The 12,978-nt window shown below is 36.8% G+C and overlaps 1 protein-coding gene across 2 annotated transcripts in view; it reads left to right on the forward strand.

The window, feature by feature from the left end:
* Positions 1–12,978, forward strand: part of MYRFL (myelin regulatory factor-like) — a 109,291-nt gene that overhangs the window by 14,078 nt on the left and 82,235 nt on the right. Inside the window, exon 2 of one of the 2 annotated variants that reach the window (XM_023520779.1) lies at positions 5,705–5,795. In XM_023520779.1, the coding sequence (XP_023376547.1) occupies positions 5,705–5,795 (91 nt within the window). Of the gene's footprint in view, positions 1–5,704; positions 5,796–12,978 lie in introns of those variants that run through there. The other variant, XM_023520794.1, reaches the window with a different exon arrangement.

Genomic DNA, 12,978 nt, shown 5'->3' on the forward strand with positions numbered 1-12,978 from the left:
CTAGTCTCTTTGTTCTAGTCTTGCCCAGCTTCACTCCCAACAGTGGCAGAGAGAATGTACAAAAATGTAAATCTGATCATATTACTCCTCTGATGAAAAATGTTCAATATCTCCATAACTTTTAAGACAGATTCCTTACTTTGATACCTACGAACCTTCCTGATCTGTTGTCTACCAGTTTCTCTAGATACACCTCCCACCATTCATAATCACATTTTGTCATTCGAATCTTATCACTCATCCAACAAATTCAATATTCATTGAATAACTACCGTGTTCTGAGCCTTGTTCTAGGTGCTTAGGATCTGTATAAAAAGAAGCAGTTTCTGCCCTAAGAGAGGCTTAGAGTTCAAAAGAGAGAGACAGATACCATGTAATTGCTACAGTAGCTGAACTAAAAGTAGATGCAGCTTGCAGGGGGTTCACGAAAGGCACTGCTCGGTCTGGTCTGCCATGTTCTTCACCTGCCTCCAGCTCTGGCCAGACTACTGGCACATTTCCACAGGAGTCTTGCTGCTGACTGTTTGAATTCGTTTGCACATTTTTTTTCTGTTCCTCGAATTTTTTTTATCACCCTCTACTTATCCTTAGAAATTCCTTTCAAGTGTCACCTTCAAGAACTCTGTGGCCCGCCCCTCAGCCAGCCTGATCGCAAGGCTCCCATGGTACCCATGTCTATACCCATCTTAACACTGAACATCCTATGCTGCTATGGCTAATTTTCCTGTCCCTCTCACCTGATTGTGAACTCATCCTTGATTTTATTCCCAGATCAAGAGAGGACGCTAAGTAAATGCTGAATAAATGAATGAAAGTAGTCAATTAATGATTGAAAATGTCTCTGGGGAAATGTCATCTTTACTCATTTAACTCTGACCTGGCTGTGGCTCTAAATGCCCATATTAGATTTTAAATTCAGTTTTATTTTCAAGACAAAAGTATCCTTAGCAAAGGAGAGAAGGAGAGTATGATGTCTTCTCTCCTCCATCTTCTTCACTTCTTTCACCCCTACTTCTTCTTTGGAACATCCATTAACATTTCGGTTCCAATTTCTCCTGAACCCTGGCATACCAGAGGGAGACTATCTTTATGTGTAAATCCAAAGGGCATCCACGAGGGGGATCTTCGCTATTGCTTTTTAGAATCTTTTAACAGACAAATATTGTCATCTTGCCTTGTGTCTGAATACTCTGGGCAGCGTTGTGGGACTAAGGGTGTACGAGTGGATAAAGAAGGAAGAGGGGGCATCCAGGTTGAGGAAAGTGATGTGGGAAAGGTGCCCATCAGATAGAAACAAGAAGGTCTTTACGTAGGACTGGTGGGTTTTTGCGTGTGGTGGGGGGTGCGGGGAAGGAGGCAAGGAATAATGAAAGACTGTGAATACCCTACTCATATATCTTTGGAGAAGCGCTGTTTCCCCAAAGGCATATATGTGTCTATTAGTAGGTCCTATGGATGAAGCTTGGATTTGTCTGTGGCACCCCTTGGTGATTTGATTCTCATAACCATGTGCTTTTTTTCTTGTCTACCTAAGGCCAAGGACAGCAGGGCAGGTTACCATCCCTCAGCTGTCAGTGTGAGAAAGAAGAGGCAGAGAACTAGGGTGAAGAAGGGCTTTGCTTTCTGAGAGCGATAAAGGGACAGTTCTCTGGCACTCCCAGGAGGTCTGGGCAGCCTCTCTTTTTGTGAACAGGACCGCGGCAGCCCTTCCCATGCTCAAAGGTAAATGTAGAAAAGGTCAAAATCAAGGTTTGAGATGGAGCCTCGCCGATGGGGTGGGATGCCCAACGACACCCGTTTTGAGGGTTTGGGTGTTATAAACCAGTGTTTAAGACATTTAGAGCAAAGTGATTATTTTTAAAGCATGAGATATATTTTAAGAGACGTTAAAGAGTGGCCCTGTGTGTATAAAGCCTCCTGGAAACAATTTTATCTGACACTATGGATTTATCTTGTTGAGTAATGTCCTTGGGATCTGAAAGGCACAGATGTGATGTTGGAGTCCCAGAGAAAGCCGGCTACTGCAGGGATCATCTCTCCTTGTTCATTAAGGGGTTTGGACAAGACTCGTGGGGCAGGTCCTAGAAGCTGGGACCACTCCTATTCTAGCTGGGGATGGGGTGTGGGAGGGTGGGTGATGTAGAGCAAGTGGCACATCGGACAGGTCTTAGCGTCTATGGGACACTTCGTATTTCTTCCTGGGAATTGTGTGTGTGTGAGAGAGGGGGTGGGGGTGGTGGTGGTGGTGGTGGTGGTGGCTGCTGAATAAAGCAGATGGGACACCAGCAGGGGCTTTGGTGGGAAACTAAACTGATCCTTCTCTCCATCTGCTTCCTTAGCAATCAGTTTGACCAAAGCCCAGTGAAGATGCAGAAGCAAGTTGCTTCTCTGCAGTTGGTTGGCATCGCTGAGGGAGGTGCAGGTGGTCATGGGGGTGGTGATGAGAGCAGGCTCAGGAATCAGGGCAGGACTGATTGGCTTCCCTTCATGTCACTTACTAGCTGAGACCCTGGCAAGCTGGTTAACCTGTGTAATCACTTTGTCTTTTCTGTAAACTGGGGATAATATTAATGTTCGCCTCCTAAGACTGTTAGGAGGATTAATGAGATAATGCTGTGAAGTGTTTATCCTTTTGTTTGGCCTAGAGTAAGAACTTCGAACTACCTCTGAATGTCCCTGGACAACTGCGATCGTGTTTGAATCGATCTCCCTTCATCTGTTCTTCTCCCCTTACAGTCCTTTCCCACAAAGCAACCAGAGTGACCTTTTAAAGATGTAAAGTGTATCATGTCACTTTTCAAAGGCTTTTCATTGCTTTGACCTCCTCTCCTGCTGCCTCCTCTGTGGTCCTGTGCTCTGGCTGCACTGAAATGATTTGTTTCTCAAACATGCTAAGCACGGTCCAGCCTCTGGGCTCTCGCCCCTGCCATTCCCTCTGCCTGGCATGCTCTGCCCTCCATGTTTGCATGGCTGGCTGTTTCCTGAGCAAGGCCTTCACATCGAAAAGAGCTTGTCTCCTGCAGTCTATCATACCACTTGTTTTATTTTCATCACTGTCCAAAAATACCTTGGACGTTTTGTTGTTTCTCATAAGTCATGTTTATCCTCCCCCATCCCCTCTGTTGCCACCTTTCCTTCCCTTAGAATTTAAGCCCCCTGAGGGGATCTTGTCCTTCTTTTTTTAAAAATTTTTTTATTTCACTGCTGTGGTCTCAGAATCTTGTACAGTGCTTGGCACATGGTAGTTGCCTAATAAGTGGTGATTGAATCAGTGAAAAAAATGAATGAATCTTGTCCTGCTCATCTCCAGCCTATCCTTCCTTCAAAGTCTAGCTCAAGATTAAATTCCACTATCAGGTCACTTCTGACCATCTCAACATTTAGGAGTATCTTCTCTTTACTTCCCTCTTAGTTCATGCCACTGTATGGGGTTGGTGATCTCTCATCAACTTCCTTTCCCTTCTTTTTCTTCCTCCCTCCCTTCTGCCTGTCTCTGGTACCCATCAATTTTTCCCACTTGGGAGATGCTCAAGATTTAAATATTTTTATTCTAATGACTTTGGATGAGACAGCAAGCAAAAAGCTAAACATAAAATGGCCCTCCCACAGCTAGTGCAGTGATCTGAATGTGAAGGCGCCTTGTTCTGGGAAGAACACGAGGTGCCTATTGGATTGCATGAGGGGTATTGAAATGTTACATATTTAAATTGTACCTGGAAAAAAATCCACAAAGTCAATAATTGGTGAATATAAGTGAAGAGTATAAGTGAGTTCTTTTGCATTCTGGTAGCTTCTCTTTAGGTTAGAAATTATTTTAAAATAAAATTAAAAAAAAATTTCTGCTCAAAAAAAATGTATACAGTGAAGTTTATGAATCTCTTTATAATTTTGGTTTTCATGACATGCTGAGAAAAGCCTTCTTTTATCTCAAGGTCATAAGAATATTCATGCATGTTATCTTTCCATATTTTCATTTATTTATGTTGAAATAATTGATGTCTCTGGAATTTTGGTGTGGAAGCAGGAAAATGATCTAGTTTTTTTTCCTCCCAAATGTCTAATGAATCTTCTGCACAACTTTTATTGAATAAGCAATTTTTTTCTCACTGATGTGAAAGAACATGTTTGTCATGTGCTAAAAATCCTTATCTATTCTACAGGTATGTAATATTTTTTGATATGCCCTAGACTTGTTTGTATTCCTTTGATGTATCTGTTTGTGTGTTTCTTGGTACCCATTTATCCTCCTTCATAATTTTTTGGTGATTTAGGGGTATTTATTTTTCTAGAATAATTTCAGAATACTTGAATTTGGCGATTAATTGATTTCAGGTAACATACAAACCAACTCAAAAGAGTTTATTGGGTATGTAACAAGTTTGTCATGTAATTAAAGCAAAAATGAAACAACCAGGCTCAGTAGGGGTTAAAAATCAAGAAAGACCTGGATAAATGTGGCAGAAATATTTAGACTATTACTGTAGTCCTCCACCTTTGCTATTACATGACTTAATCTCAGCCGCTAGCTTTAACTCTATTCAAATTCTGTGAGAAATAATTGAATTGGCCACTGGCCAACCTATAGATTCATTCTCTCTGATTCATATGCCTATAGAGGTTATGTGTTACAAATATAAGGGGAAAGTTCTCAGAAAATGAATATATGTTTGGCAGACATCCTAAATAATATATAGTGAAGGTTTTGCAATATTGAGTCTTTTAGTCTAAGCACAATGCAAGTCTTTCCATTTATTCAAGTCTCTTATGACTCTTTATAAAGTTTCTTAGGCTTAACAAATATTGTACGTATATATGTTTTGGTATTTTATTTTTTTTTTAAATTTTGAATGGAATTTTCTTTTTTTCATAATATTTATCTGAATGGTTGACTGATTATTTTTTGTATATAAGAAAGTAATTAGTTTTTATATTTAATTTTAACCAACTACTTTATTGAACTTTTCTATCTCCTGATTATTTCTAATTGTTGTCAGTTGGTTCTCTTGAATTCACTAGGTATTGAGTCATGTTACCTTCAAGTGAAGACTGTTTTGTCTTCTTTATAATATATTCTTTAAAAAATCTAACATCTTTATTATCATCAGAATGAAGCCAATAAGTTTATTTTTATTCTTTACAACAAGAAAAAAGACAGAAACATTATGTTATGTTTTGGGAAGTCTAACAAAATGTGAAGCAAGATATTGAACTTCTTGTTGAACTTAACTGGAAAAATTTGTCCATCCACTCGTCCATGTATCCATGCATCCATACATCCATGCATGCATCTATCCATTCATCCATCTGTCCATCCATCTAATAAATGTTTATTGCTGCTTTTCTTATACCATAGATTCTTGTGGCTACAATAAGAGAGATACAGTCCCCACTCTTAAAGACTTTAGATGGAGAAAGAAACACAAAGCAAACATTTATAATAGTGTATAAGGCAAAGCACCTGGTGTTAAAGGAAGCACACGAAAAGGGTCACCTTGGACAGTCAGGGAAGGCTGCTGGAAGAAAGTGACATCTAAGGAGATTGCTAAAGGAAATATTTGAAGAAAAGCACTCCCAATAAACTATGCCATATACTTGCTTTGAAATTCTTGGATGCAAGCTGTTAGCCATTCTGAATGTCAATATTTTAGCTATTAGTCATTCTGAAATCTTCATGAATCTCAAGATTTGCACTTTGTCTTTGCAGCTCAGGGGGCCAATGACACTCTCGGGAATCCGGCCCTGGATACGAGTGTGCTGGAGGAGTTAATGGGCAATGATTTCGATTTGGGGGCCTTGTAAGTAATGAGAGCATTGTTCTCCATTTAAAAAATTATGAAATAATTAAATGGTCTGGGAAGTGTTTTCTTCTGTTTTCTAGAACAGCTTGGGTAGAGCTGGTATTATTTCTTCTATAAATTTCGGGTAGATTTCAAAAGTGGAGCCAGCGAGGACTGGAATTTTCTTTATAGGAAGGTCCTCTCCTTCCAATTCAATATCTTTAATAGATATGGGGCTATTCAGGTTACCTATGAGTAGTTCTCAACTTAGAGAACTACTTTTTATGAATTTGTCCATTTCATCTAAGTTGTCGAAGTCACTGGCCAAAAGTTGTTCATTATATTTCCCTGTTATACTTTTGATATCTGTACAATCTGTAATGATGTTCTTTTTGTTGTTTTTGATATTAGTAATTTGTGTCCTTTTTTTTTTTTGTTCATTTTGGCAGGGGTTTTTTCGTTTTTTTTATTTTTTTATTGACCCGGTTTTTTTTTAACTTTTTTTTTTTATTTGTTTTTTTTTTTTTTTTTTTCTTGTTTTTTGTTTTTTTTTTTTTTTTTTATTTTGGCCCTTTTGGTTTTTTTTTTTTTACTTTTAATTTATACACAGTAAAATTCAATTTTTTTCTTGTATATTGTTTTGTAAGTTTTGACAGATTCATAGGATTGTATAATTACCACCATGATCAGCACACACAACAGTATCCTCACCTGAAAATTTCCTTTACCCTTCCCCTTTGTGGTCAAACCCCTCACCCACCCTGAGCCCCATGTGACCACTGATTTGTTCTCTGTCCCTATAGTTTTGCTTTTTACTGAATGTTGCATAAATAAAACTATATTGTATACAACATTTTGAGTATGGTTTCTTTCACTAAACATAATGTCTTTGATCAATAGTTCATTTCTTTTATTGGAAGAAAGACTCCGTTGAATGGTTATAACACAGTTCATTTATCCAGTCACCCATTGAAGGACATTTGGATTATTTCCACTTTTTGGCAATTATGAATAGCTTCTATAAATATTCATCACAGGTTTTTGTGTGATCAAGAGTTTTAATTTCTCTTGGGTAATACTCAAGATAAAGACTGCTGAGTCATAGTGTAAGTATAAGTTTAACTTTATAAAAATTGCCAAATTTTCTAGAGTGGCCATACCCTTTTGCATTACTTCTGGCAATGTATAAAATACCCAATTGTTTCTTTTCATCACCAGTTTTTGGTATTATCAGGCTTTATTTTATTATTATTATTATTATTATTATTATTATTTTATAGCCCTTCTCATGGGTTTATAGTGGTATCTCATTGTGTTTTAATTTGCATTTTCCTAATGACTAATGATGTTGAGCATCATTTCATGTGTTTGTTTGCTATTCATACATTTTCTTTGGTGAAGTATCTGTTCAAATTTTTTGCCCATTTAAAAAAATTGGGGTTGTTTTCTTATCTTTGAATTTAGAGAACCCTTTAAATATTTTGATATAATAACTTTGTTGGCTATGTAATTTGTGAATACTTTCTCCCAATCCATAGCTTATCTTTTCATTCTTTTAACAGTTTCTTTCTCAGGGTAAAAGTTTTAAATTTTGGTGATGCCCAATTTATCATATTTTTCTTATATGGGTTGTACTTTATGTCTAAGAAGTAGAGATATCGCCTAATCTAAGTTCCCAAAGATTTTCTACTGTTTTTGTCTAAAACTTTTAGAGCTTTATACTTAGGTCTATGATCCATTTCGAACTAATGTTTGTCTAAGGTTTGAAATAGAGATTGTGATTAATATCCTTGTGTGTGGATGTCCAATTATTCCAGAATCATTTGTTGAATAACCTTTCTCCACTGAATTGCCTTAACACTGTTGGTAAAAGAAAAATCAATCAACTGTATTTGTGTGAATCTATATCTAAGTTCTCTACTGTTCCATTGATCTATGTATCTATCATTTTGCCATTACCACACTATCTTGATTACTGTCTTAAAAGCATATGTCTTAAAACCATATAATGTAAGTCCTTCAAATTTGTCTTCTTTTTCAAAGTTGTTTTGGATATTCTAGTTCTTTTGACTTCCCACATAAATATTAGAATCAGTTTGTTGCTATATGTGCAATCTTGATGAGATTTTGATTAGGATAGTATGAAGTCTAGCGATCCATTGAAAAAAACTGACAACAAATTGAGTGTTTCAATTCATGAACATGGTATATCTGCATTTATTTAGGCCTTCTTTGCTTTCTTTCATCAGTATTTATAGTTTTCAGCATGCATATCCTGCATATAACTTTTTTAGATTTATACTAAATTTTTTACATTTTTTGAGTTATTGTAAATAATATGCCCCCCAATTTTAGGTTCCAATTATTCATTACCAACGTATATAAATATTATTGATTTTATATATTGGACTCGGTTCCTGCAATCTTACTGAAGCTACTTATTAGCCCTAGGAGCTTTTATTTTGGTAGATTTCTTGGCGTTTCCAAGTTGACAATCATGTCATCTGCAAATTCAAACAGTTGTATGTCTTTCTTTCCAAACTTTATATCCTTTGATATTTTTTCTCATCTTATTGAACTGGGTAGGACTTTGGGTATAATGTTGAATAAAGAAAGAAGTAATGAGAGTAGACATTTTTGCCTTGTCTCTGATCTTAGAGGGCGATCCATCAATTTTTAAATCATTACATATGATGTTAGCTGTAAGTTTTTTGCAATGCACTTTATTAACTTAAGGATATTCTCTTCTACTCCTGGTTTGCTGAGAATTGTTATCATGAATGATTGTTGAATTATTGTCAAATATTGTTGTCAAATATTATTTCTGTATTTATTATGATTATATAGTTTTTCTTCTTGTCTATTACTGTGGCAGATTACTTTGTTAATTTTTGAATATTAAACTAGACTTGTATTCCTGGGACAAACCTCAGTATTATCTTCTTATATATTGCTGAATTCAACATGCTAAAATTATGTTAAAGATTTTGCATCTACGTTTATGAGAATATGAGTCTACAGTTTTCTTTTCTTATATGGCACTTTTCTGGCTTTACTATCAGGGTAATAAAAGGCTCCTAAAATTAGTTAGAAAGTGTTCCCTCTTCTTAAATTTTCTGGGTGAGATTGTGTGCCATTGGATTTCTTTCTTTCTTAAATATTTGGTAGAATTAAGCGGTGAAATGATCTGTGCCTGCAGTTTGCCTTGTTGGAAGATCTTACCTACAAATTAAACTAATTCAATAGATTCAAGACAATTCATCTTATCTCTTTCTGCTTAAGTGGGTTTAGGTAGTTTGCTCCCCATCCCACCCCCAAGGAATTGGACTATTTCATATTTTAGAGTTGTTCATAGAATTTCTACTTAGCCTTTTGCAGACTCTGAGAAGTCTGTAGTGATAGCCCCTCTTCTGTTTCTCATATTAGTAATTTGTTTCTTTTCTCTCTCTCTCCCTCTTTTTTTTTTTTTTTTGGATCAATCTCATTAGATATTTATCAATTTTATTGATCTTTTGAAATCAGCAGCTTTTGGTTTCATTGATTTTTCTCTACTTTGTTTTCAATTTCACTGATTTTTACACTTATTTTTATTACTTTCTTCTGCTTGCTTTGGGTTTAGTTTGCTCTGCTTTTTCTAGTTTCTTAAGGTGGAAGCTTAATTCGAGTTCTTAATTTTGGACCATTCTTTGTTTCCTAATTTAAGCATGCAATGCTATACATTTCCCTCTCTGTATGGCTTTAGCTGCTTCCCTCAAGTTTTGATATGCTATACTTTAATTTTCTTTCAGCTCAAAAGATTTTCTAGTTTTTCTTGAGACATTCTCTTTGACTCATTGGTTGCTGGAATTGTGTTGTTTAATTTCCAAATATTTGAGAGTATTCCATATATTTTTCTGCTACTGCTTTCTAGTTTAATTCCACTATGGACAGCGAATGCTCTTTGTATTATTCTAATTCTTTTAAATTTGTTAAGATTTCCTTTATGACGCAAGATATGGTCTATCTTGGTGAATGTTCCATATGCTCCTGAAAAGAATGTGAATTCAGCTGTTGTTCAGTAAAGTGTTCTATAAATGTTAATTAGGCCAAATTGGTTGACATTGTTGTTCAGGTCTTCCATATCTTTGCTGATTTTTGCCTACTTCTTTTATCTATTAATGTGAGAGGAATGTTAAAGTCTTTAAGAATGATTGTGGATTTAGAATTCTTTGTTGATAAGTTCTTTTTTCCCCACCTCTTAAAAAATTTGATCTACTGTCTTTTGACCTCCATGATTTCTGATGAGAAACAGTTATTTGGATCATTATTCACTTGTCTATAATATGTCATCTTTCTCTAGCTGCAGGATATTTTCTTTATCTTTGGTTTCTAACAGTTTTAGTATGATATCCTGGGTATGGGCATAGTTTTCTTTGAGATTATATTGCTTGAGATTTGTTCAAATTTTTGAATCTTTAAACTTATGTTTTTTACTACATCTAGAAAATTTTCAACTGTCATTTTTTCACATTTATTTTTCTGTACCAACATCTTTCTTTCTACTTCTTAGGACTTCAAAAATATAAATGTTAGACATTTGATACTGTACACAGGTCACTGAGTCTCTTGATTTTTTTCAATCTTTTTTCTCTCTGCTATTTATAATGGATAATTTCTATTGATCTGTCTTCAAGTTCACTTGCCCTCCTCTGTCATCTCCATTCTGTTATTGAGCCCACTTCATCATACCTGTAAATGCCTTCCCTCTTATCCCCCATGAAAGACTAGAGTGAAACCAAACCTGAATCTCAGCAATGATAGGAAAACCTGTTTGTGGATATTTCCGGAACTCGGTTTGTGCTGCTCTTTGCCAATAAAAACATCCTTACCAAATGACTGTGGGAAGAAAGGAAATCACATTTGCAAGCTAGCTAAACACACACACACACACACACACACACACACACACACACACAACTGGTAAGTTGCCAAATGTCTGAGCCCACACTCTCAGCCAGTTGTTCTGCTCTAGACACTGCATGGGCTAAACCCAGGCACTAGTTGCCCTTTGCCTGCCCTCACATTCCTCTCATTCCAATCAAGTAGCAAGTGTGAATTCCTGTGGGAAGAGTGGGCAGTGGGTGGATTCTTCCCATCTCTGGCCTGGAAACAATCGACCAGAAAATTTCCAGTCTCTCACCTGCATGACTTCTCCTTAAGAAGAAGAGAAGTACAGCTTAAGAGAAGGTACAGCTGATTCTGCCAGGGTTTGATCTAATCATCTGAATCATTTTTATAACTAGCAGAAAGAACTTTAGCTGTTTTTGGGGAAAAGTGAACAAAAGTCTTATTTGAAGAGCTGTCTTCTTACTTGGGAGTTCTGAAATCTGCTATATGATCTTAGTCTCCATAGTCCTTCCTGCAGGCCCAGACACATTTCTCTATAGGCTATCACTATTTGTTTGTCCAGTCGAATTCACTTTCCACCTTTGGGAGTGTAAATAAGGAAAATGATGGAGTTAATATTGTTGAGCACTTACCAAGTGTTGGGCAATGTTTTTTGCACTTCACATATTCACTTATTTAATTACACATTTGATTTTACATATTTTACTCTTTTAACAACTCTGACAAATAGGCCTAATATTGTCCATATTTTACAGATGAGGAGGGTGAGGTTCAAAGAGGTTAAGTAACTTTCCATAGATAAAAAATAAGTGGCACAGCTGGGATTAAAATGTGCCTGGCTCTAGAACACATGCCCTTTCTTCTACATGCAGCTTTTAGATTAATTGATATTTTAGGTGAAATTTTGGAGGAATGTGAACCTTAGAGAAATATATTAAATGTGTCTAAAGTTATCGGTCAAAGGTGTGACTTGGGGTGGATCTGAACCATAGTTTGCAAAGATTGTCAGAGTTCGTGCCCATGGAAAGAAAAGTCCTGTGAACAGATAACTGGACATTGCTTGATAAAAACTGCTCAGGTACATGCAATTAAGTGGAGCTGCAATAAAAGTCTGAGCAAGAACAAGTGGAAATAAGTCCAGTTCACGACCACAGGGTCGTTAGTTTGGTTTGATAATTATTACATCTGTACAATCTATTCAAATACTCCAAGAGCTAAGTATTTCTAAACAGCAGGTTCTTCACAAGTTAGCTGCATTCCTCCCTTGGAGGTTGGTTTTCTTGGCCTGGCTCACAGCTAGTAAGGAGCAGAGCTGGGAGTCAAGCCTGAGTTTACAACAAATCATGATGACCTCTCCACTATTCTATTGCCTATGAATTGTGCTTTTAAAAAAATGTCAGCGACAACTCTTTAAGCAATTTAAGAGACCACCAGGCTGCAAGCTTGCTGACAGCCAGTTTGAATCTCATAGGCAGATCTTCAAATCTCAAACATATTAAAAAATGGAATTATTGGCCCTGTAAAAACAGATGCCCCTAAATTCTCTATGGAAAACTAGTCCCGTGAGATGCTGAGAGGGGAAAAAAAAAAAAGTTCCATGATCAACGAATATGCTTATGACTCACTGGCTTAAAAGAAATCAAATGAACTTCTTTGCTGCAGGACTGTTCAGAGACTTTGATGTGCTAATTTGCAACTGGGGAAGGAAAATGCGATGTTCCTCCAACTTACTTGGCCTGAACCCTTTCGGGGAGGAGGCATGTGCTCATGTATGAGCATTGGGATATGCTGTGTCAATCTGACGGGTATGTTGAGTTAGGGGCAAATCTGTCAGTATGTGAAGGTTTCTGGAAATTGCCCCTAACACTTTATTCCCTGTGTGTCATTGTCCAGAGCAGCCATCTGCACAGCAGGAGCAGGCTGGAGTCTTCTCTGATTCCTTAGGTTAGCCAGCCAGTTACCTACTAGGGACAAGGTGAGCTGCGGTAGTTGGACGCATTGGAAAACGTTCAGATGTGGAGAGCTGCTTACAGAGAGGAAGGCTAGATAGTTAGCTAATGGCATAAAACTCTGGAGGTTGCAGTGAAAAAGGAAATAAAGTGTGTGTGTGTGTGTGTGTGTGTGTGTGTGTGTGTGTGTATGTGTGTGTGTGTGTGAAGGAAAGAAGCTCTGGAAAAGAGACTAATGACTCTTCAAAACACTTTGTTTTGTTCAAAAATGCATGAGGTTAGGGTGATCACTTTGTAAATTATATAAACGTCTAACCAGTATACCTGAAACTGAAGTAATATTAAAGGACAACTGTAACTGAAAA

The sequence above is a fragment of the Pteropus vampyrus genome, unplaced genomic scaffold (genome assembly GCF_000151845.1).
Source record: "Pteropus vampyrus isolate Shadow unplaced genomic scaffold, Pvam_2.0 Scaffold9, whole genome shotgun sequence".
Taxonomy (NCBI): Eukaryota; Metazoa; Chordata; class Mammalia; order Chiroptera; family Pteropodidae; genus Pteropus; species Pteropus vampyrus.